Source organism: Vicugna pacos, chromosome 20 (assembly GCF_048564905.1).
Source record: "Vicugna pacos chromosome 20, VicPac4, whole genome shotgun sequence".
Taxonomy (NCBI): Eukaryota; Metazoa; Chordata; class Mammalia; order Artiodactyla; family Camelidae; genus Vicugna; species Vicugna pacos.
In genome coordinates, this window is record NC_133006.1 from 10,791,214 (window position 1) to 10,817,689 (window position 26,476).

Consider the following 26,476-nt stretch of genomic DNA (forward strand, 5'->3'; position numbering starts at 1 on the left):
GCAGGGAGACAAAGTGAATGAACCAGGTAATGAGCAGAACTGATGAGCAGATGCAAGGGACAATTTGAGATCAAACATCCTAACTTTGTATACCAATAAGTGTCATTTTGTCTGATATTTTCTGCCAATGCTCAGCTGACTTAGGGCAGACAGGAGAATTTTGGTCCCATCCAAAGTTGGGATTGCTCCTAAAGAGGGTGGGCAGGCAAAAGTTTCAATATTTTAGTAAGAGAGTTGTTGAAACAAGAGAAGGTGATGGAAAAGAAAGAAAAAACAAGAGATAGAGACAATGAAGAATGAGCTTGAAGGCTAAACTGTGTTGAAAATAGTCAAAGTGATGGATCTTAGCAACTTGGAAGAGCCGGAAATCCTGGCCAGGTAGGAAATTTTTGCTGGACCAGGTGATGTGGGATGTATGGCATTTTGGAGTGAACATCAGATATACACTGTGACCATCAGAGTGGGGAACTAAAAAGGCTTGGGGGCGAGGTTTAAGAGAGGGAGAGTTGAAGGGCCTGAGATATGAGATGATAGAGTCATCCATGGGGATGCCAAAGCCCCTCCAACTGACTGCAGAATTTCGAGTGGGCACGATGAATTGTCTCAGGAGACTCAATGTTTATAAATGAGAAGAAATGACAGGAAAACGATTTTAAGAGGGTAAATGTTCAAGGATGAGGTAGTAGAGCTAAACATCACCAATTTCACTGGAGCAGGGTTTTTTCAGAGGAGCATAGAGAGTTATACTCTGGAAAGTGTAAGGGAAGCCTTGTGCGTTTCCAACCTCCCCTCAAGTCTCGACCTGGCTCCTGCAGTCTGCCAGGAGAACAGCGCCTCTGAGTGGGCTTTTGAGGCAATGATGTCCACAGGGGACAGTCTCCAGAGGAGTCTGCTGATTTTATATTTACATCTTCTTTATCTATTGAGATAAAATAAATGGCAATAACTACTTCTGTATTTGAGCAAGACATGACGCTGTATCCCATCCGTTTAGAAACTCTTGGTAGCCCTGTGGTAGTTGAGGAATAAATAGATGTCACTCAAATTATACTACATAAGTCTTGTCATTTAAAAAAGATGTATGAAGTACATGTGATGTGTCTCACACAGACACAGAAGTTGCTCTTTATAAAAAAAAAACTAATGGTACCCTAAAATATTAAGGCCATTTATTGCTCTCTTAGTAAGTTACAGGATAAAAGGCAAAGAAGTTAAAAGGTCAGTCACAAACTCTAGATTGCAGCTGATCTGAGTTCAATTTTATGCATGCACAGATGCAAGTATCAGCATTTTCTCCTGTGAATGAGACAGTGATGCAGAATCTGAGTTGGAGACACTGGAGGCTCTGTACTCAATAATGAATCATTTAGGTTCTCCCAGACACATATCCTTAAACAATATCCAGGTGCAAGTGGTTTATTTGGGAAGCAAAGAGAACACTTGCACGAGGTGGGTGGGGAATGTGCCAAGGAAGGGAAGTCAGTCAGTATAAAGAGTGGCATCCAAACATCTTCTCCCGTGGTTCCTACCGCCCCATGAAAGACGCTTCAACGTGGCCCAAAGTACCAACCACAAACCCGGAAGAAAAAAAAAAACCAGTCACAGAATCCTCAGTGCACTATTCCAGAGACTTGCACAGTGTCGGACTGACATTCAGAAATCCTCAAAACTAGGACTGAAGAAATGGAAACTAATACCTGAGGTTATCTCAGATTTTAAAATGTTCATTTTTTTAGATCATTGTTTCTTCAACATAAACCCTAAATTAATATCACCTGTAAATCTACAAGTAATATACTTGCATTACAAGTTCCACTTAAAAGAAGTAAGACTAATTAATAATTTTCTGGTAACAGGCAAAACCAGCTAAAGTTCCGTATGACACACTCCGTACAGAATTGGCAACTGTCCAGAAAGAAATCGTGACTGTACACAACAGCCTCAGGAGAGGAGTCTTCCCACCAGCCAGCAACATGCTGAAAATGGTAAGATTAGTCAAACAACAATGATGCCAATAATAGTAACGCTGTTTTCTGAGGTTTTATTAAGTTCTATTTGCTTTCAATATACTAAAAGTTTGGTCTTCACAAACAAACCTATAATAAGCAGCAGAAGAAACAAGAGGCCCAGAGGAGGTAAGTAATTCTCCCAAACTCATAGTTAGTAAGTGAGAAAGCCATAATTCCAACACAGAAAAGTCTAATTTCATCCTTAATGTCCCCTACAACTGTGCTTCTCAAACTTGAGTGTGCTTAAGAATCAGCTGAAGAACTTGGAAAAGCACAGGTCCCTGGACTCCGTCTCTGAGCTCTGCTTCAGGAGATCTGGGATGGAGACCAGCCCAAGCCCCCAGCCGAGGCGGATGCTGCCCGTCAGTATCATCGGAGACTCTTCTCATGGGAAGATGTACAAACCAGGTCAACCCAGTGCAGCCTTGTCCTGAGCTGGAGGGAGGTTGCCTGGCATTGATAGTTACTGTATCTACTTGCTGTTAGATATGGGCTGCCCCAGGGACGTGAGGACAAGTCTTAGGACAGGAGAGCTCTTGGTGGATAGGACTCTCAGCTTAAGAAGAAATAAGTTCAGAAAGTGACCTGGGTGTGGGCAGTCCACCACGGAATGCACAAAAAGCAATCGGCGGTAACGCTCCAGTCCTGATCGTTTGGTACCCTGGTCCACGCGGGCGAGATTCTATATGGGTAAGTGCAGTGATGGTATCCCCACTGCCCGGAGACGCTGTGCCCTGATGGGAGGTGCTGTGTTACCTCTGCTCCTCTGGTTAAATGCTATCCATCACTGAAAGACTTCTTTTCTTGCATGAAACAATCCAACCCTACAAAACCAGGTCTTTACTTTGAGCCTCGGCTAATGAGTTACTTAACATATCTCACAGTTTAGTAAATTCATCAACCTACAAGGTAACTCTATAAAACTAACACAGATGGCCACCTACACTTATAAAAGTTAAACAACTCTGATGTCAGGAAAAATACTGAAAATCTAAGTTACGGCGTCATCCAAAAATTATTCTCAAGAGTAGCGGAATGACTTTTATGAAAGCGTGTAGTAAATAAGAAACTCCACAACTTTTGTTGGTAATAATGTGCTGCACGCAGGCATGGGGACAGCCTTGGATGTGGGTGGACACAGTGTGAGAAGGAAACAGGATCTGGGAGGACGTTTGTCACAGAGCGCACTAACTAGTGATACAGTCTCTCTGCCTTTCATCTTCTTTGGAGATAAACTCAACAAAATGTTTCAACGTAGTACAACTGACACATAGTGAGCGGTAGGAGTACACACACACACACACACACACACACACACACACACATGCCAGAGCCAGAAGAACCTGGATTTCAATTCTGTTTCTGCCACTGATTGGTTGTGTTATCCTGCAAAATTATGCAACATCTCTGTGCTTCAGTTTTCTCGTTTGCAAATGTGGATAATAACAGCACTTCTCTTGTCGGACTGCTGTGAGTAAAGATGAGAGAATATCCATACAGAATTGGTCCTGGCATGGAGCAGTAGCTTGACTTGCAATTATCACTCAGAATTTAGATGCAGATGTGTGATGCTGCTTTTGCTTCTGATCACAGCAATATGGTTTACTGAGCAGGCAGCATAAGGTTGATCACATCACAATTATACCTCATGAACCATCACATTAAAACTTTTGAACAAACTATTGGGTATGAATTATGGGGCATACTTTACAGATGAAAAAACAGATTCAAAGAAACTAAATAATGTGTCAGAGGCAAAATTACTAACAAATGATGGGATGAATTTCTAATCCTGGTCTGTTTTACCGGAAGCATTTATTTAAACTCTGAACGTTATTACCAAGTTTTGATTTTGTAAATTCAGGGGCTAAAGCAATGGACTGAAAGGTCTGTCTTCCTCTTCCTCTTCTGAGTGGCGCTATTATTTAAACTGTTAGTTTATCCAACGGAGGATACGGCTAGCCTTGGATTTCTAGAAACAATAAACTAGAATCTTACAGAAATGCTAACAAGACGATGTGCTTACATTTCACTCTTCCACGGCAGAACTGGAGTGAAGAAGCCGCACAAAATGCCAGAACGTTGTCAAAGGACTGTGAGCTGGCAGAGAGCAATGCACTGAAGAGGCGAATTACAAGTAGGTACATGAGGCATCTTCCTGCTCCAAAGCTGTCAGGAGTTGTTGAGTAAGACAGGAAGGTGAGTTCAGTCGTCCAGCACGAATTTACATTTGTACCACAGATGGCAGTGAACTGTGGCCCATGGAACTGCTTCATGACTATTCATCATTAAACTTGGATATTCAAATTTTCAAATTCCAGACTCTGATCACCCAAAGAAAAAGAATTAAAGCTCTCAGTATCATAGGATAGTTGAGTAATACAGTGATGACTGGATGGAAAGCTGGATAGCTAGAAGGTTTCCCTTCTCTGTAGTAATTTCAGCTGCTCACAGGATTACGAGGGGGCTGTCTTTAGCTTGGGAACGCTACTCCAGGTGAGGAGCGAGTCACATTCAACTCTCATGAGCTGCCCATAAGAACAGTTTTAGGTGCTCAAAAATGAGTCCATCTCGACCTAAAGATTACCATATTGAGTGAAGTAAGTCAGACAGAGACAGACAAATACCATATGATATCACTTACACGTGGAATCTTAAAAAAAAATACAAATTCTATTTACAAACCAAAAACAGACTCACAGACATAGGAAAAAAAAAAACTATGGTTGCCACAGGGGAAAGGGCGGGGAGGGATAAATTAGGAATTTGGGATTAACAGACACAATCACTATACATAAAGTAGATAAACAACAAGGACCTACTGTATAGCACAGGGAACTGTATTCAGTTTCTTGTAATAATACATAATGGAAAAGAATCTAAAAAGAAAAAATACATATATATGTGTGTATGTGTATGTATAACTGAATCACTTGGCTGTACACTCGAAACTAACACTATAAATCAACTGCGCTTCAATAAAAAATTTAAAAACACACATACACACAAAAATGAATCCATCTCATGGCATATATATTAGGTGGATCACTGCTAGTTTCCAGAAGAGTCTTTAGTGCCTCCTACACAAGTAGACATTAGTAACACTTATGAGATACTTGTTTATTGCAAAATGTTTTTGAATATTAATGCAACTCCCATATTTACAGACCACTGGGCATCTTTGCCCAATGCTGCTAAGCAGGGAAGTAGCCGCATGAGTCTCCCCTGCCCCAGAGAAAGGCGATTACTCCTGACCAACACCGTGTTTGAACTATAGCCCATATCACACGTGGATGGCTAAACAGACAAATGTTTATTTCAAGTCCTCTGCATGATGAACACCTCTGTGTGGCTGCTTTCAAGCCATGGCCCCTGTTACAACTCATAAGCTACTCCAATTAATTTCACCCTTTTCCATCAGCTTGGATGTGGCAGAGACTGAAAAGTGGGTTGATCTGGCTTCCAAGCTTGCAGACCATCCCCAGGGTCAACTTCTCACCAAACCTGAGCACCACAAGTTCATTCACCAAGGAGAAAGAAAATGGTTAGCTGAGATACAGCTGAGTTTGCCTCCTCTCATGAAACATTGCTCAGATGACTGGTGAAACATTTGTAAAACAGAGTGAGGAGAGTATCCTCGTAAACGATTTCCAAGTTTTGCAGGATACGACCTAACCCTTTTTCCTCCTTTCAGATACATTTTGTGGAGAAAATACGCATTTGGCATCTTATCCTATCTCATGGTCAAACGTAATCAGAACCTGGTCCAGTGAGTCTAAATACTTCAAGTATGGGGCATGGATGTCAACAGATGATGACACAGTAACTGAGCATTACACTCAGGTAAACTGTGTCCTGGCAAATATGCGCATCGGTTAAGTGACTATAAGCGTGTGTGGAAAACAGGTGACTGAGAGCCACGGAACATCGCTCTATCCTCTTTATTGCAAACTTACACTCAACCCACCGAGTTCCTCTTATAATCTGGAACGCACGGAAATGTAAGTCCCTCAGGAGATGGCTTAGAGAAGATGTTTAACTTCTCAGTTTCCTCCTCTACATATTTGATGTTCTGAGAAGAAACAAAATCATAAAATATCAATGTCACTTATAAATTACATTTGTACTATTCCTAAAGAATGAAAATAACAGTGCCTTATAACAGAGAATCCCCCTCTTCCCAGTCTATTTTCCTTGTGGAGATATATCTATATATTTATTTACATAATAAATGTTGGACGGGCACCCTGGTACCTTTTCTTAAGAGGACAAGAATCCTGTCAGATTAAGGCCCCACCCTTATAACCTCATTTAACCTAAATCAATTCCTTAGAAACTCCATCTACAAACAGCCATACTGCTGGGTTAAATCTTAAGAATACAAATGCTGAGACAACACAAACATTTGACTCATAACACACATACACTTTATATTCTGCAAGTGCATTTTGCCTGTTTCAGAACAGCCATTTCAAAGGACCTGAAGTGGTATTTCACTGTGGTTTTTATTCTTGTTTTCTCACAATTAGTGACACGGAGCATTTTCATGTGCTTGCGAGCCATCTGTGTATCTTCTTTGGAGACGCATCCACTGAAATCTTTTGCCCGTTGTTCGTCGAGGCGGTCTGTTTCGTTCTTGTTGAGTTATAAGCATTCTTCATATATTCTAGATACATAATTTTTATCAGGTAGATGATTTGCAGAAATGAATTCCTATTACATGAATTCACTTTTCACTCTGATGAGACTGTTCTATGAGGCCGAAAAGTTTTAAATTTTGATGAAGTCAAATTTATCTCTTTTCTTTTTTTTTTTTTTTTTGCCTGTGCTTTGACTGTCATTGTCAGCAATGAGAATGAGTCAGAGTCAGTGATGGCAACTGAGTGTGCATATGCGTGCGTGGTATCTAGACACGTGCGAATCTGTTCCCGTGACTTCCTTGTAAGCCATGCTCAAAGCATCCTAAAAGCATGTGTGTCTATTTTCCATCATGGGTAACAATATTCATTTCGTAATCATTTAGTAAAATACCAAATTATCAACAAAATAATCTTACTATCTTCACAGATTGTCTGGGCCACGTCTTACCTCGTTGGCTGTGGCGTCTCACCGTGTCGTAAGAGGGGGTCAACTCAGTACCTCTACGTCTGTCATTACTGTCACGAGTACGTATTATTATACAGCTTGGTTTCACACGGACATTTTAGAAGCGTGTTTCCCTCACATAATCTGGTCTCTCTAACATTACAAAACTCAAATAAATATTTCTTTTCAGTTGAGAACTTTGGGGATAAAATTTATTTAGCCAATACCTAAAATACTACACACACACACACATTTTTATTTGTATGATATTTTTCTAAATAAACCTGTGTCTCATTAACATAATGTTCAAATGCAGAACTATGACCAGTCATCTTGCTACGTGTGGTTGCTTCTTCAAGCAGTATTAGTTAAGAGAAACACATCTCAGCTAGCTTAAGCGTACAAGCAAGGATACTTATTTCGTCAGTGCAAGAGTATTTTTAGGATGCAAGGGTAGAAACACAGTGGCGTATCAAGAATGAATAAACAGGAAAGGCCTAATGTTCCTGTATTGAGCATTTTGATACTGGTATATAAATTTCCTTTAGAAATGAAATTTCCATGCTATCAAAGGTGTAAGCGACAATTCCAAGAAGAGAAAATCTGACTGCTCCAGTTAGGGACAGCTGCATTCCTTTGTCCTGCCAACTGTGGTTACACAGCAAGACCAATTTCAGAAAAGAGTAATTGCATGAGCCCGTGGGGACCCACTGGTGCGGCTTGAGTGGCGGTTATCAGACAGCATGGATTGTTCTGAGCTGGGTACAGTCCCCTCTTAGTTTACTACAAATGCCAGCTTCAGTATTTCCCTGCTGATGAAAGCTGTTGGCCGGTCTGCATTATGTCTCCTTCAGCTTACCTGTTCAACACACAAGTCCCTCCTCCATGAGATGAGCTCCAAGCATGGTATTTAACCCTTGTCTCCCACGTGGGCAGCACAATAAAAGACATTCGGTATGAATCAATGAAAATGATTTATCTGATAACAGGGTACCCTATTTACACTCTAAATGAGGTCCCCAGTGTCACGGCAGACTCAGCAATAGCTCTGTGTGAGTTATTGTCTGGTCTTATGTCTTGACTTTAGTACTTAATATCTGTTGTGATTTTATCTATGGAACTAGGTCTGAAGACCGTAAGGTCTCCTTGCATACATAATACATCAATTATACTAAATCTTTGCAGGGGCTTGTGGTCTGCGGTAAACCTCTGACAACCCAAAAAAGAAAAGTAGAACACGGGACTGACACAGGAGAATGTTCTCAGCCAAAGACTGGGTCAAGTGTCTGGCAAAATCCCTTGCTGAATTAAGTAATAAGTTTCTTTTATAAAGTGAAATTTTAACAATTCATTCGAGGAGAGACATATCAGATTAAATGTTGTTTCAATCAGAACATTTATTTCAAAAGTAATATTAGGTGAAAATCCGCCATGACACCCACTGTTTTCTGAGACATCTGCAGGGAACATTCTCTTCTTTCAAATTTTAAAGTGGCTCAAAACTGAAAATTCTCATTGATTCTCTCTCCCTAAACTTGAACACTTTAGATTTATCCATGCTTTTATACTTTCATCTTTATAATATTTCTAAAAAGACACTAACATGTATCAAATTTCTCATGACATAGTACAAGATGAAGTTAGTACATCTCCAATTTGATACAGTTATGAGTCTTCTTAAGTGAAATAATCAGCTATTCATTATTAATAATTCTTAATAATTATTACTTTTTCTTAACAATCCATTATTAAGAACCATGTCCTTTTATGTAACTGTCCATCAAGTCAGCGTGGGTATTAATAAGGACAAGTGTCCTACTGTAAATGTTCCTAAAGCCTTTCTGCTTGTTAGAACTCGTCTGTTCGAAGGGATGCAAATTGTCTCAAAATATTCTTAGCATCCCAAAGTTGCCTGTAGTGTGTTCAAAAAGATACACTCTTAACAGTCTAAGGCTAGAAATCTCATACAAGTCTTAGAGATTATACACAAGTGGTTTTCAAAATTTGTTTACCTGTTTTAAATGATTTTTAAATAGTACATTTTTATATGCATCTTTCAAACATCAATTTTATTAGACCACTTTCTTCTTTATTCTTTTTTTTAAGGGGAAATGATCCTGACAAAAAGAACGTACCTTATAATAAGGGGACTCCATGTGGAGACTGTCCAAATAACTGTGAAGATAAACTCTGTAGTAAGTTTTACATCTCAGTTTGCTTAATGTTGACTATTGATCTGGGAGCCACATGTCCTTTAAAACAAGCATTTAACAATATTGCACTTTTTTTAATTACTTTTTCCTCAACTGTCCCAAAGAAAAAAATCAACATTATCTGATTCCCTTCCTCCATCAGCAGAGTGACCAAGAAGACCACTGATTAAATCTTTTGGGCTAGAAATTAGAATGTCCAGGTCTAAACTCAAGTTTCTTCCATAAAGCTTAAAGTCCCCACTCTAATAAGGGCAACTTAGTTAAGATGTTAATATAAGGATAATTTTTTCTGCTCTATAAAAAGTGTCTGGGCTCTCTTATTGCAGCCCCCAAAGTTAGATACATTGCTTTCAAGTTACCAGCATCCCCAGATTGCTTGTGGATCCAGAACTCCCCCACCTTCCTGACCACTTACCATGGCATGCAGTTTCTCACTGAGCGATCCTTATTCTCTGAAGTTTCCACTGACTTCAGAGAATAAGTCAGTGGAATAAACTCGTAGAAACATAGAACCTACCAAGACTGAATCTCAAAGAAATAAAAAATCTGAACAGACTACTACTAGGGTCACTGAATCAGTCATCAAAACCTCCCACCTAAGAGAAGTCCAGGACCAAATGGCTCCCCTAGTGAATCCTACCAAACATTAAAACACAAAGTAATATCAATACTCTGAAACTTACACAAAACTGAAGAGGAGGAAAACACTTCCAAACTCATTGTATGATGCCAGCATTACCCTGATACCCAAATCGGACAAATAAAAGAACGCAATAAGAGAAAATTACAGACAATATCCATGATGAACATAGATGCAAAAATCTCAACAAAACATTAGCAAACCAAATGTGACAAAGCATTAAAAAGATCAGGGGTGTGTCCAAGACGGCAGAGTAGAAGACCCTGAGCTCACCTCCTCCCATGGGCGCACCAAAATTACAAATATTTGCAGAGCAACTGTCAAATGGTATGACTTGAAGATTAGCAGAAAAGATTTTTCACAACTTAAGACCTAAAGAAGGAACCACAACAAGAGGGGTAGGAGGGGCAAAGACTCAAGACCCACACCCCTAGACAGGAAACCCACACACAGGAGAATAACCACAATGGCAGAGATTTCCCCCAAGGAGTGAGGGGTGGGCCCCACACTGCGCTCCACAGCACAAGGTTCCTGCACTAGGAGTAGAGCTCCCAGAATGTCTGGCTTTGCAGGCCAGCAGGGCTTGTGCACGGGAGAGCCAGAGGGCCGAGGAAGCAGAGACTTTGCTCTTGAAGGTTACAAGCAAAATCTCACACGTTTCCGGTCCTGGTGAAAGGCAGTAATTTGAAAGAAACCTGGGTCAGACCACTTGTCGATCTTAAAGCCCCTCCCAGAGAGGCAGGAGGCAACAAGGGCTCCCCTAGGGGCTAGACCTGGCAGCAGTCATTTTGGGGAGCTCATTCTACCACGAGGACACACGTGCTGGCAAGCCTCCGTGGGACAATGATAGTTTATTAAAAAACAACACTGATGTTTGCATGTACCTGTTCATAGAATAAAGTGAGGAAAATCACTGCAGTGTTATTTGAGACAATCTTTGGGTGAAGAGATTATTTGATATTTTTTGCTATACTCTACATGGATTATATACAATTTTTCATTGGCTGTATATTATTTTTTTTTCATTGAAAAGAAGAACCAAGTTGGAAGATGCATACATCTTGATTTCAAAACATACTACAAAGTTACAGTATTCAAAACAGTGTGGTACTGGTTTAAAGACAGACACGTACCAATGAAAATGGTACCAATAAATTAGACAGCCCAGAAATAAACCCTGGCACATATGGCTGTGTATTACTTTCAATAACTCAAAGCAATGTTTTAACTGTTAAATAATAAAGCATTACAAAAGTAGTCCATAATGAATGAACGAAACTTCCATCACTTTATTGCATACAGCTTATGATGCTGATAATTTCAAAATGACATTGTAATTGATAAAGACAATTCATCTCCAGTCTGCTTAGATGCAGCCCTACTGAAAAACAGCTCACGCTGGTCAAAATCAATTTGCACTGGTAAGAAGCGTATTTAAGGAGACGATCTCTTTCTTTAGTGACTGAGAGCTATAGAGTGAATATTGTGTAACCCTGCTCTTTCCTTTCAGCCAACCCCTGCCTCTACTATGATGAATACATTAACTGTAAGATACAAACACGAGGTCTTGGATGCAGCCACCTCTCAGTTCAACTACTCTGCAAAGCAAGCTGTCTGTGTCACACTGAGATAAAATAGCCTTTGCTATTTGCAACCGGAATGTGCTGCTGGGGACATGCTGGATCATATCTTTTACCCAACTTCACTTCAGCAGCTTCTGCTGAGTTTCATTTGGTCTTGATTATACTTGAGATCCTATTGTTCTCCGATCACATATGGACATCAGTAGGTTTACATCAATGCCCCTCACTCCTGACCTGACACATTCTGAAGTAACACTGTTTTTGACTTTCTTAGTGCTGGGGTGAAATATGATTAATGAAATAGGATTGAAATAGCAAATACGGGATAAAATATGATTTAAATATGTGGCAGTTCAACACCTGCCTCATTTCTGAATCATGGGGTTCCTAGGTCCCAGGCTGACATGATTCATCTGAACAACTGGGTTCCCAGCAGTCACCTGCGTTAGGGGGAGGGTCTTTCCCGGTTTAATGCCTTTCCCTGCTTTCCCATGTCTCCTACCGCCCTGATGTCTGTCTTCCCTGCACAATTTACATGCACTAGAATCCTTCACTTCTTCACTTCACTTCTATCTTAAATGAACCATTAAAATAATCCACAAAGCAAACAAGAGTCCAGTCTCATTATTTTCAAGGTAAATACTGGTTAATCAGAAGTGGTTTAAATGTCTCATTATTTCATTGCCATATCTCTACACATTTGTAAAGCAGGGAAAAAGAAATAAGAATGTGTGTGTGTGTGTGTGTCTGTGTGCTTTATTTAACAGAGTATGCACTGATTACATGCAAGGTGTAATCCATATACAGAGGCTACTGTTTTCTTCACTTCGTATGAGGACATAAATATTACTGAACTGAATATTAAAGAAACCTAATGAAGTATATGGCCACTCAGAGAGCCCAGGACCTGGTATTTTTTTTTCAGTTTTGAGTATTTTTTCCAAATGTGCTCTTTCTTTCTGAAAGTTTATATGAAGGAAAATTCCCTAGGTTTCCATCATTTGTCATATCACACAAAAGAAAGAGGCAACAGAAACCAAGTTTTACTTCAAGGATGAAAATTGTTTGTGTGACCCCCAAACAGACTTCAAATGCTAAATATCTCCAAGAAAATATGATACAAACTTGTAGCGTGTTGACTGGAAGCAAACAGACTGCCAGATATTTCTCCAGCAATGATGGGTTTATTCAGGATCTGCAGAGAATTGCAATATGGAGTCTGCAGCCAAGATGGGCCATGTGTGAGTTCCCACGTGGAGGAGAAAGGAGAGTGCGTTTACAGGGGGACAAGGAAGCAGGGAGGGCTGTAGTAAACAGAGAGCCTGTGGCTCTTCATTGTCTGAGTCCTTGCTGGGAAAGAGGGGTCTTTCTTTTTCCTGATGCTCAGCTATCGCTGGAGGGCGTGAGAGCTCCCTCTTCTGGTCCCCTAACTCCACTTAATTAAAGTTTCTGGGGTTTTTTTAATCTTTTACAAGTACAGTTTTTGAATACTTCCCAACACCACTCCAGTGCCCACAGCTTATCAGGAGTGTCTGTGGACACAGCAGCACACTTATGCGTAGGATGAAATCCCATGGTATGTTCCAGGGTCACTCTCAGGGAGAGTGTCAAGGCTGGACATACTGAATGACTTGGATTTGATGCCACAGGCAAAGCTAAAATACCCTGATTCTCAATTATAAGACCTCAATAACAAAAACTAGTCTCTATGCAGATTTATATGGAGGCATGCTTAATAAAATGACCCAAGACAGGCAGATGGACAACTGGCCCACATTAGGGGTCACTGTGAATTTTCACAATGGGCTCAAGGCTTCAGCATTTGGGACAACATGGTCATTACCCTGTTTTTCCTAACCTTGAAGGGTACTGGTGTTCCCTCCCTGCTGAGGGTACAGAGAGCCCAGGACAGTTCTGGGATTACATACCCTGCACCATGATGATGGCCATGTGTTATTTCCTCTCTTCTTAGATCAGCCTAAAATTATCAGCCCTTTTATGGGAAAGGAACTGATGTAGCAGCACAGAAATTTCACTGTTTGAGCCAACAGCCTCACGTAGGAAAGGAATAGAGGATTTCTCCAAAATATGTGTACTTTAGATGAGTTGCTTCATTTATCCCCTGGCTTAGAAAGTCATTCACATGAAGGGTAATTCCAAGAAACGACCACAAGATGGCAGCATAGACAACAGATAAATGTGTTTTGAAGTCAAGGGAAATAAACTGTTAAACTGAGATCCCCAAATTATTCTAAAGAGTCGCTAAATGACTTGCATAAAAGATGATAGCAAAAAAAAAAACCCACAAAACAAGCTCCACACTCTGTTGGCAACATGTTGCAGTCCTTGAAGTGACGTACACAATGAGAGGATGAAAGAGTGTTAGGGAGGTTATCTGTCCCACACCTACTGCTAAAGAGGTCCTGCCTTTCAGCTCGCTCGTGGAATAGCTGTTGCTTCCTGATAACTTATCTGTGCCTCGGTTTCTTTATTTTCAAATAAGGACCATAACAGAACATCTCTTGTAGAGTTGCTGTGAGGATAAAGCACGGGAAAATACACATAGAATTCTTAACAGAACCTGCAGTGCTGTGTTAGCTATTAATTTTCATTATTTTTATAATTCACAATTTTATGTTATTTATTATAATTCACAATTTTCACTTGAGATGCCGACACTACACTTGCTTCTGATCAAAGCTGTCATTTATTAATTGTGCTCTGAGTACAAGATTTAGTGTATCACAGTTCTGTTGATGAGGTATCTCATTCACAGCTTCGATTAAGTTGAGGTTCTTTCTTTCTATTCTAGGTGCTGAGTATTTAATCACAAAGGGTGCTGAATTTGTTCAAATACTTTTGGAACAACAATTGAGATAATTATATGCAGTCCCCTCTTCATTCTGTTAATGTGGTTTAATAAGTTGGTTTATTTTTGTAGGTTACTCCATCCTAAATTCCACAAATAAGTCCCACTTGGTCATGGCATATAATCTTTTTAAACATACAGATGAATTCAGTTTGACAGTATTTTTGAGGATGTTTGCATTGATATTCCTGAGTGCTATTGGTCTGGAGTTTCTTTTTCTTCTGAAGTCTTTATATGGCTCTGGTTTTAGGGTTACACTGGCTTTTAAATAAGTTAGAAAGTAACCCCTCCTCTTCAATTTCTTGCATGAGTTTGGGAAGGACTGGTGCTAATTCTTCTGTAAATATTTAGTACAATTCACCAGTGATGCGTCTGGTTCTGGGCTAGTCCTCGCTGAGAGACTTTGCTTACTAATTCCTTCTCTCAATAATTTATAGGGCTACGGAGATAACTGTTTTTAACGTTTACATTACTCTCTCTCAGGGTCACTTTGGCTACAACTGGACAGCTCAGATCTTGCGAAAAGGACAAGAGTCAGGCTTTCATTTCTGCAGTTACATGTTGGGAGGATGCGAGCTAGACAGTAGACAGTCCCGTTATTTTTCATTCTGAGGACAGAATGGGGAATTTACTCCATATCTGGGTTCGAAGGAGAGACCACAGAAGTGGGGCTGGTGGAAGACTGCTCTACGCTGGCCCCGGGAGTGGTACTGTTAACTGCGGATTGCCTCCCACAAGGTGCCACACCCCCACCAGCTGACCCCGGCTAGTGGCAGTGACAGGGAAGACACAGCCCCTGTGTCCGGTCCAGCCCAATGGACAACAGCAAGAGGGCCGGGGCGAACCCTCTGGAAACTGGGAGAGTCTGGTCCTTCCACAAGGTCTTAGAGAAGGACAACTGGCATCCTCTCGGCACCACGGGCACATCTTAGGGAAATGGCTGTATGGACCATCGATTCTCATCATTCTGGGTAGCTCTGTGCTATCAAGCTGCCCTGAACACTGAAACGGGGAGCAGTACTGAGCCATGGCTCCCAGGGAAATACAGAGCCTCTGCTCACAACGCTGTCGTCAGCTCATCACGGTGGTAACCATGTTTTGTGTGTGCTGCTCCTTACAGACGCCTTATTTGATACCTGTTGTTGACCCGTGAACATCGAACTCAGGCCTGAACAAAGTTTATCACCACGCGCCTCTTCTCCGTGAAGCGCATCACCGCCTTCTCGAACCTGCCAGCCTTAGACAGCACTGCACTGGGGGGCCGCTGTAAATGGCAAAATCAGCCCCCGCCAGAAAACTAGCACAGACGTGGGAAAACCGTGGCAGGAAAGACCGCGAAAAGGACACCTGTCGGCAGCGGCCCAGCCGAAAGAGGCCAGAGCCTCCCCTGGTCCCCCGCCAGCTGGGAACCCGCCTGTCAGGCGACGCAACCTCTGCGAGTTTCGCGCATGTCTGGGGACGGGGGTGACTTCAACTGTCCCAAGGAGACGAGTTTGTAAATACGGAGTCCACGAATAGTGACCACCGACCAGATGGCAGAGGAGCCGGCCTACCTTGGCGCGCGGTGAGCACGGCCGAGCGCGAACCCGCGGAGGCTCCTTCCTGCGCCTGCAGCTGCGGAGACTGCCACCCGCCGGGGATGGGCTCGGGGCCCGCCCCCCGCGGTGACCAGGCCCGCCCCCGTGAGAGGACGGCAACCAAACGCGCACCCGGAGGAGCGGACGCGGCGGCTCTCACGCATGCGCCCTCGGAAGCAGGGCCTCGCCCGGCGGAGCCGGATTTCGGCGCAATGCCTGATGGGCGCAGCCTGAGACTTGTCCGCCGACCCGAGAGCGTCCGCCCGGAATCGCTCCCCATCCTCAAGACAGGAACTTACTGCTGGGGCTCTGATTCCTCACGCATCAGTAAGAGCCAGCCCCAAATAAATGTGCTCCATGTATTTATACCTTCTTTCCTTCCGCGACGTTCTGTGATGAATAGTGGCACTGGTTTTAGTTTCATACCTCTTAACGTTGCTCTCATTCTTTGTAACTCCTGGTCCCCTTTTAATGCATTCAAGAAGAATTTCTACATCAATATTTCTGCTCACTAATTCAGGTATATTGAAGTTTTGCCTATGAAGATACTTGTTAGCTTGGTTGACATCTCCAGGCATCAGACGAGGCTTCATCTTCACTGTATTTTTCTCGGTGTGTTTGGGGGAGTTGGAAAATTTCATTAGTTCTGAGAGGCTTTTTGTTGTAGTCGAAGGTCCCCTGTTCACCATCCTCTGTCCCCACAAATGAACATTTCCTTTGCCAAGGTAGCATTTCTGCTGCTCTGTCTCATAATTGCTCTCCTTCCAAGTTGTTGTGTCCCTTTGAATTGCCAAGGGCTAGAGGCTGCCAGAACTGAGTAGGTTTACTGTGCTAGATTCTTGGCTCCCCACTCTAACTGCCTCCAGCAGTGTCCCAGCGTTACTGTTTACTTGGCAAAGGAAGAACAACAGATACTTGGAATCTATTTCGAGGACTTATTTACAAGGTTAGAATACAATTTTCCTGTTCCTTCTTTAATTTTCCGTGGTTTCCTTTTGTTTGGTACCTTATTTTGCTGAGTTCTTTGATCCCGTTTCCAGGCTTAGCCAATATTTGTTTCATCAAAGTTCATACCAAGTCCAGCTACTACCCACCAGTTAAGCCCTTCCTGATCTCAGTAACTGGCTTGATCTAAACAGGGCATGAAAGAGAGAGAAACAACGCAGCAGCAGTTCTACAGAGCAGCCCATCCCCTCTTCTTGGACTTTGGTTACCACCCCCGAGGCCATGTCTCTGTGTCCACCAAGGAAACATAAAGATGCAACCATCTTAGCACCCATCAATACTACATCAGTTTTATAATTGCAAAAGGCAATCTTAGAGTTCCTGTCTCATTTCTGTCATCTCTAAGGTGAGATGAGGGACAGAGAATATGCATTTATAGCATATGCGTCCACCTTATACGGGTCTTAATGTTGTTTGAACATGTTTTGGAATGTATATATAATGAAGGAATATTTCTATTAAGATTGTTAGAATTAATTATCCTTCTCTTTAGCGGATCTAATAACTCCTTTCAATCCTACTTAATGTTGAAGACACAAGAAAACGCTCATTCTTTGTCTTCTGATTAGCCAGATGTTACATTTTACAGAACTCTAGAAAATATGTCATAACTGTGTCAAATGATGGAAAAGTTTGTTTTATGAAAACTGAGTGATTAACTTCCCTAGTCATAGTCTCCTGTTTCCTATTGGAATTTATAAACTCTGCAGTAATAAAATTCATGTAAGAAAATACATGTAATGGAATTCATGTATACATGCATGGAAGAATGAGAATCCTGGGTATGTTTTTGAGAAAACAATTATGAAGGCATGTAGCAGGTGTTTCCAAGTTTTGATTAACCAGTATATTACTTTATCTTATGATGAAAAAAAATCTTAAAGCTAAATTTTTAAAAACCTCAGTAATTCAAGTACCATTAGAAAAATAACTCTGTTACTGTGAATTTGAACACTTTAGCTCCTAATCCCTGTTTTGTTAAAATTTTAATTGACAGGATCACTTTGGAAATACTTTCAAATCAAAATGTCTTAGAACACAAATTTCTTATTATTTGAGGGGGACGAGGCTACATTTTGGACTCTAGGAAATATGAAACACAGGCTAATTTCAGGAGCACACCCATCTTTTCCATGGGTAGGTTCGAGCTGAAGAGGATTGGTCCTGCTCATTTTTAAATGATTCTTATTTACATTCGTGTAGCAAAGTTAAAATTCCCATCTTAACCCTCACATCGTGGTTCAGCCTATTCTGTGCTTACCTGAGTTAAAAACATTTCCGTAGGAATTCACAATGCAAAGACCCTACAGAAAATACATATTTGTCATCTGGGTGGTTTAGTCATTGCCTTTTGCTCCTATATTTATCAGATGCCCTTTGCGTTTACTAAGAAAACAAAAACAGGCCATATTTTTACAAACAGAAAGTAAGCAATACTAAGTTGTGTTCATATTTAGTAATTTGTCTTAATATATATTTAATAGTGACATACCAGGGAAAAGGAGAGGCAAATAGGTAAGTCAACAGAGTAATAGGTAGACAAAACAGGTACTGTATGCGTTGTTCTAGCCACAGTTTTGCCGTATGATTTTTTAGCTTTTTAAATTTAGCTCTGCATTGAGTAACAAACAGAGGATGCACCAGCAGCTTCTGACCGTCAGTAACGCTGATAAGAGCTTGAGGAGGATTTTTACAATACTGACTTGGTAGCTCGTGGCTTGTTTCATAGTAGAGACTACTGTTTTGTAAAAAGTAAATATTAATAAGAGTTTGCCTTATTTTGCTCATAAAACAAGTGGTTACATATGCTTAAAGGATTGCAGATCATTGGTCATCTCAATGTTCAGACTCCACATAGCACAGTGAGATGTACATTTCATGTACGCTGTCAAGAGAAATGTGAACTGAAATTAAACTGCACTAAAGTTTCAACCATTTACTGATAAAGTAATGAATTATTTTCACTTCGTGTATAATATTTCAAAGGTGATTTTTTTTATTCCATTCTCTGAATGTTACAACCTTTACTAATATCTTCTCGCCTTGAATTCATTTACCACTACGGGGAAATAGACTTAGACTAGTAGCTGCGTTTTTTTTTTTTTTAATTGCGGAAGAGGTAGTAGGGTTTATTTATTTTTTAATGGAGGTACTGGGGATTGAATGTAGGCCCTCATGCATGCTAGGCATTTTTAACTCTACCACTGAGCTACACCCTCCCCCTAGACTAGTAGGTATTAAAGGACTTGCTAGAGAAGCAGTTAAGAAGCATCTCCATTAAAACACACACACACACATATACACACACTTAATAGACTACAGCAGAATGTAAATATAACTTTTATATGCAACTGGGAAACAAAAAAGTTCGCATGACTCGCTTTATAGCTGTACTTGCTGTATTGCGGTGGTCTGGAATCGAACCTGCACTGTCTCCAAGGTGTGCCCAGACTCACGTCTGGTCCTCACTAACAAGTCTATGATACTGCAGAAGAAAAAACAGAGGCCTGGAGGAGGTTAATAACTTTCCCCAAATCATACAGCTAGTGAAGAGCAGAGCAATGAATCTAACACAGACAGTCTAATTTCATCCTTAATGTCCCCTAGGACAGTGCTTCTCAAACTTGAGCGTGCTTAAGAATCAGCTGAAGAACTTGGTAAAGCACAGGTCCCCGGGCCCCACTGTCTAAGATCTGATTCAGGAGGTCTGGGATGGAGACCAGTCCAAGCCTCCAGCTGAGGCTGAGGCTGCCAGTCACTATCGTCAGTGTAGCAAACTTTAACAAGTTATTTTTGTTTAACAAGAGGCATTGCATAGCTGTCTTCAACAGTCAGGGAAACTCTGAGAATGAAGATGTCCAGATTCTGAGACAGGGAAGCAGCCAGATAAACATTGGCAAACCTATTTCTCAGTTCCCTTGTATCCCATAAAACGAAAGAGAGAGAGATTGTCTTTCCACTATAAACCTGCTGTATGAGCAGGCTAAGTGCTAAAAAGGAAAAGAAAAAGAAAAAGAAAAAGAAAAAGAAAAAGAAAAAAAGAGTGCCAAGGTGCCAAGGTATAAGAGATCAACAAGATGGCAGATTAAATATATTTGTAAAACTAAGTAACATGTCAAAGGGACTGTTGAACTGTCCCATAGGATATGCCTGGAAATGAATGAATAGAATTAACAGCAACATGTTTAAAGAACAAGAATGAGAGTGGAAAGACAGACACAACTGCCAGGCAGAGAATTCCACCTCCCCCTGCAAGAAAGAGAGAGAAAAAGAAAGAGAGAGAGAGGGAGAGAGAGGGAGGGGGGGGGAGAGAGAGAGAGAGAAAGAGAGAAAGAAAGAAAGAAAGAAAGAAAGAAAGAAAGAAAGAAAGAAAGAAAGAAAGAAAGAAAGAAAGAAAGAAAGAAAGAAAGAAAGAAAGAAAGAAAGAAAGAGAGAGAGAGAGAAAGAAAGAAAGGAAGGAAGGAAGAAAGAAAGAAAGAGAAAGAAAGAAAGAAAGAAAGAGAGAGAGAAAGAAAGAAGAGGGAGGGAGGGAGAAAGAAAGAAGAGGGAGGGAGGGAGAAAGAGAAAGGGAGAGAGAGGGAGGAAGAAAGGAAGGAAGGAAGAAAGAAAGAGAAAGAAAGAAAGAAAAAGAAAGGAAGGAAGGAAAGAAAAGAAAAGAAAAAAGGAAAAGAAAGAAAAGAAATGGAAGGAAAGAAAAGGAAGGAAGGAAGGAAGGAAGGAAGGAAGGAAGGAAGGAAGGAAGGAAGGAAGGAAGGAAGGAAGGAAGGAAGGAAGGAAGGAAGGAATTCAGTGTATAGGGTTAGGACTTGATTAAAGAGAATCATTTGTTCAAGCCAGAATTCACAGTTTTGATGCAGAAACAGTGAATATGCTCTTGTGATTTTAACCAGAGATGTATCACAAATAAAGGAACATCTTACCAAACATTTACCAGAGGTAAAGTCCTGGAGAGCTTCCTCAAAGAGGACTGACCTGCAAACTGTATACATCGAGTGTTGCCGGCAGGGTATGTAGAGTTCCCACATGTACCAGTGTGGGTTGCCCCAGAGAAGAGGGCATGCTCATGCTCGTGGGTGAAAGCAATTTTTATAGAGGGCAGGGAGCAGAGCGGCCCGTGGGAGGACTCCCAGCTGCTGGGAGACTAAGTTCTTCACTGCAGAAAGGGACCTGGAACGTGCACCACTGCATCCACTCAATCACCTGTGAGTCAGGCAGTTAAGTTCCAGTCCTGTTCATTCAATAACCTGCTCACAATAGGCAAGATTTCTTTACTAATGATTCTAATGATATTCCCACAGCTGGGAGACCCTCTACCCTAATGTAATGTGTGCTGTAATATCTAGTCATTCAGTTAGATAAAGCCATGACAAAATCGTTTATTTATGTGAATGAATAAATCAAAACCCACAAACCATGTTCTTAGTGCCAGGCAAGCAAGTTACTGAATTCATCCCAGGGCTGTGCAAATTCATTAACATGAAGGGTAATTCTAGGAAACAACCAGCAGATGGCAATATAGACACATAATTGCTCCATTTCTTTTCCTTTCAAGGGAAATACTGAAAATCTAAGCTAGTTTGCCTTCCAAAAGTGACTCTAAAGAGTAGTTAAATTATTCACAAAAAAAAAGCCTATCGAAAAATAATTATACTTTCTGTTGGCAATGTGTTGCACACATACAGCTGGAATCCTTTAAGTGGGTGCGCGCACAATGAGAGGATGAGTTTTGGGGAGATTGCTTGTGCCACCCTTTCTGATAAAGAGGCTCTGCCTTTTATCTTACTGCTATAATAGCTGTTGCTGACATAGCTCTGCCTGATCATTTGTCTCTGCCTCAGTTTCCTCATGTGCAAATGGGGTGATCATAGTACCGCCCTTCTAGAGTTGCTGTGAAGATAAATTAAGAGGAAATGGTACAGAATGCCTAACAAATCCTGGCACGTGGTGTTAGTTACTAATCTTTATTAGTCACAGTTTTCAATTGACTTGCCTAACACTGTACTTGCTTCTCATCCACACTGGCATTTATTAATTATCCATGTCAGATAAGATTTAACATTTCACAGTTGGATTGCATGGGGTATCTCATTAAATCCTGGAAGCAAATTTTGGGAGTGAATAATGAGTCACATTTATAAATGCAGGAACTGAAATTCAAAGGGATTAAAAGGCATATCCAAGATAAAGCTGCTTGTAAATGACCGGGATGGATTCCCAATCCTGTCTGTATTTATGGAAAGCATTTCCTTTACTTCTTCAGTACATTTTACAAAGAAAGTGTATCTGAATGTTATTACCGCATTTTGATTTTGTGAATTTAATGGCTGATCCATGCCACTGAAATGTGTGTCTTTCTTTTCAACCAGAATCTTGAACAATCTTATTATTTAAAATTGTATCTTACATAGTTAAATATATTGATAGACTTGGATTTTCAGGAAACAAACTAGAATCTTGTCATAGAAATTTTAATAAGCCCACCTGCTTGGTTTTTAACTCTCCCATTATGGAGCTGGAGAGGAGACACTGCACGGAATACCAGAATGAAAAAAAAAAAAAGTGACAGGAGGGAGGGTAGAGCTCAGTGGTAGATCATGTGCTTAGCATGGGTTCAATCCCCAGTACCTCCATTAAATAAATAAATAAACCTAGTAACCCCACCACCGCCACCCTGCAAAAAAAAAAAAAAAAGAATACCGGAATGTTGTCAAGACATCTTGAGTTGACAGAGGACAATGCGAAGGAGTGGCAAATTCCAGGTAGGTATACGTCTCCATGACCCACCTTTGTGCCCAAAGATCTTCAGGAATTAAGTGACTGGCACGAGCACATTAAGTCATCTAATCTATGTTTGCATTCGTGACAATACTGACAATGACTGTAACTTAACACATAGCCTTAACTTTTTTTTTTTAATTTGGAAATTCAGATTTTCAGATTCCAGCTGCTGATCATTAGGGAAAAAGAATCAAAGTTCTCAAAATTACAGATCTGTGGAGTGATTCAAGGATGAAGGGGTGGGCAGCTAGATAGCGCACAGTTTCTCACTCTATGCAGTTATCCCTGCTCCTAACAACACCACCATGGGGATTTCTTTAGCTTTGGAACACCAATAGTTGAGAAATGAGGCATGTGCAACTTTTCCATATCGTTAAATGAGCGTTTTTAGGTGCTCAAAACGATCTCATCTATAACAACATGTTGACCATAGAAATTAGGTGTTCATTGCTAGTGTTCCAACAAGCCATTAGTGCTCCCTACAGAAGAAAACATTAAAAACTTTTGCATCCTCACCAACATTTGTTATTGCCTTTTTGATGATAACCATTCTGACAGATGGGAGGTGATATCTCATTGGAGTTTTGATTTGCATTCTCTGATGGTTAGCAATGTCGAGCATCTTTTCGTGTACCTGCTGGTCACGTGTATGTCTTTGGAAAAGTGTCTATTCAGGTCTTCTGCCTGTCTTAATCAGGTTATTTTTCTTTTGATGTTGGGTTGTATGAGCTGTTTATATATATTGAATAGTAAACCTTTATCAGTCATATCATTTGCAAATATTTTCTTCCATTCTATAGGTTGTCTTTTTGTTTTGTTGATGGCTTCCTTTGCTGTGCAAAAGCTTTTAAATTTAATTAAGTCCCATTGGTTTATTTTTCCTTTTGTTTCCTTTGCCTTAGGTGACAGATCCAGAAAAAGTACTGTCATGACATGTCATAGAGTGTTCTGCTTGTGTTCTCTTCTAGGAGTTTTATGGTTCCCAGTCTTACATTTAGATCTTTAATCCATTTTAAGTTTATTTTTGTATATGGTGTTAGAGAATGTTCTCATTTCATTCTTTTTCACGTAGCTGTCCAGTTTTCCCAGCATCACTTATTGAAGAGACAGTCTTTTTCTCCATTGTATATTCTTGCCTCCTTTGCCACAGATTAATTGATCATAAGTGTGTGGGTTCATTTTTGGGCTTTCTATCCTGTTCCACTGATCTATGTGTCTGTTTAGGTGACAGAGCCATATTATTTTGGGTGCCGTGGCTTTGTGTACACTGCATTTATGTAACACATCACATATATTTTAAATTATGTTTTGTTTGTAGTCAACTAATATTTGTAAATTAAATACATACAATGTTTTCTTTATTTCTGTTTCTCAAATGTACATAGAAATTATGACTATATGAAATCACTTCCAATGAAGTAATATTTACATTCCAAGTAATGAGACTGGACTAATTTCACTTTGTTGTGATACATGAAACCATATGGTATATATCGTGCAAAACGTTTGAAGATGTTGAATATAATTGTTTAATGATAAAACATTATAAAATTATATAACATGGTTTTCATTATCGAGGCTGTTGTTGGCTCCATCACAACTGTGGTGAAATGTCAGCTGTGGAATGATGAAAAAGTTTGTTTTTGGAACACTCAGCGATTGCCTGCCGTCGATCACCTTCTGCTGTTTCCTATGAAAAGCTGTGCGCTCTGCCAAAAATAAAAACTCAAGCAGAAAAATGAGACTCCTGAGTATTGCAAGACAATTATGCAGCCTTGTGGTGGTGTTTCCCACTTTTGATTAAACAATTCCTTACTTCATCTTACAATAAAAATACTCTTAAAGCAAAACTTTTTAAATATTGTAAATGTGTCTTTAGAAAAATAAGTCTGTTACATGAGTTTGAACCCTCTAGCTTCTACACAGCATTTGGTTAAAATTTTAATTGTAGAGGTCACTTCTGAAATACCACTTTGAAGCAAATGTCTTTTTATAACACGATTTTCTTGTTTTATAAGGTGACTACAATTTAGTCCCTTTGAGGAAAATAAAACACCTCTTAACCTCAGCAAGACACCAGTCTTCTCTTAGGATATGTTTGAGTTGGAAATGTTTTATCTTCTTTATTTTTAATGATTCTTAGTTCCCCCATTTTAATAAAATTGAAGTTCCCATCTAAGTCTTTACACCATAGGTTTGTTCTATGCAGGGCTGCCTTCAATCAATAACTGATAACAAGATTGGTCATTTGTATGCAAAAGTCCTATAAGAATATCTCTTTGAGACATGGGCAATTTAGCCATTTAACGTTGGCCATATGTTTACTTGTTGTCCTTTGCATTTACTAACCAAACAATAGTCCGTATTTTAAAAACAAAAATTGTGCCAACTAAATTGTACCTAGTATTTGTAAAATAGGAGTAAGTTATAGGAAAGGACAGATAAACAGGGAAGTCAACAGAAAAGTAGGCAGATGAAGTAGGAGATTAACAGGTATGCATTGCTCATATAACTGCAATGTATTGCGTAATTTTTTAGCTTTCGGAAACTAGTTCTACAATGACTAACATATTATAAGCACATAAGTATCCCTTCTTTATCTTTAAGAACAATCCCAAGTGCTCGTTAAAAACATTTAGAATGCAAAAAAAATTTAGAAACGTGTAATAGTTTTGAAAGGGAGATTAATTGCTTCCTACAAAGTAAGCATACTATTTACTGAGATAGTAATCTATTGGGGTTATAAAACAAGTGATTAAATTAACTTATTTCAGTATAGGTTTTGTCACCTCAACATACAGAACACTGTACATTTCATAGTGAAATATGTATTTCCTGTATATTGTCAACAGAAAAAGTTAAATGAAACTAAACTGAACAAAAAAATTTAAATAACTTCTTAGTAAACAGTAGGTTACATCCATATCTTGTGACTTACTTCAAAGGCTTTTTTTAATGTCTCCAAAATTTACTAACCTGTATTGAGCTCTTCCCGCCATTGAGTTATTACTACTCTGGGAAATACACCCAGTTGAGCAGTGATTGAAAGACTTGCTAGATTTATGAGCAGATGGCAGTTGTCAGGAGCTGGGTGAGGAGGGCAAAGGGGAGATACTAGTCAATGGGAACAAAGGGTCAGTTACACAAAGAAGTCCTAGAGATGTACTGTACACCATCGTGCCAGTAGCTAACAACACCATGCTGCAGACTTAAAAATTCACTAAGGTCATAGATAGATATGTTGTGTTCTAATCACATACAAAATAATCATAAAGAGAGTGGTAGGAAACTATGGAGACCATGGCCATGCTTACAGCATAGACTGTGGTGATGGTCACACGAGTGTATACTCATCTCCCAACTCATCAAGTTGTGTGCATCAAATATGCACAGCTTTTTGGATGTCAATCATACCTCAATAAAGTGGTTTAAAAAAAAGAAAGGAAAGGATCAGGGTCAGGGGAGAAGACTTTCTGGAGAAGCAGTTAGGGAATGGATATCTGCACAAAAAAAGTCTGAAAAATCTTCTGGGCAGGAAAAACAGCAGGATAGCATCGTCTACACACCTATGTAAACACAGGTAAGTATTTGCTACAATAAAACACACATTTCAGGTTGACCTAGGCATGCAGTGACTTGAGTAAAAGTGGTGAACATGGCAGGGAGACCTCCCCTTCTGGGTCCCTGTGACACGCTGTTTAGACTTTTCTCCCATAA

General features: G+C 40.2%; 1 protein-coding gene across 1 annotated transcript in view; it reads left to right on the forward strand.

Annotated features, from left to right (window-relative positions):
• CRISP1 (cysteine rich secretory protein 1) overlaps positions 1-11,585 on the forward strand; it is a 35,656-nt gene extending 24,071 nt beyond the window's left edge. The window contains exons 7-12 of the mRNA XM_072945813.1: positions 1,857-1,985; positions 4,056-4,146; positions 5,704-5,852; positions 7,077-7,174; positions 9,201-9,289; positions 11,458-11,585. Of these exons, the coding sequence (XP_072801914.1) occupies positions 1,857-1,985; positions 4,056-4,146; positions 5,704-5,852; positions 7,077-7,174; positions 9,201-9,289; positions 11,458-11,585 (684 nt within the window). The remainder of the gene's footprint in view (positions 1-1,856; positions 1,986-4,055; positions 4,147-5,703; positions 5,853-7,076; positions 7,175-9,200; positions 9,290-11,457) is intronic.
• Positions 11,586-26,476: the final 14,891 nt, after the last annotated feature.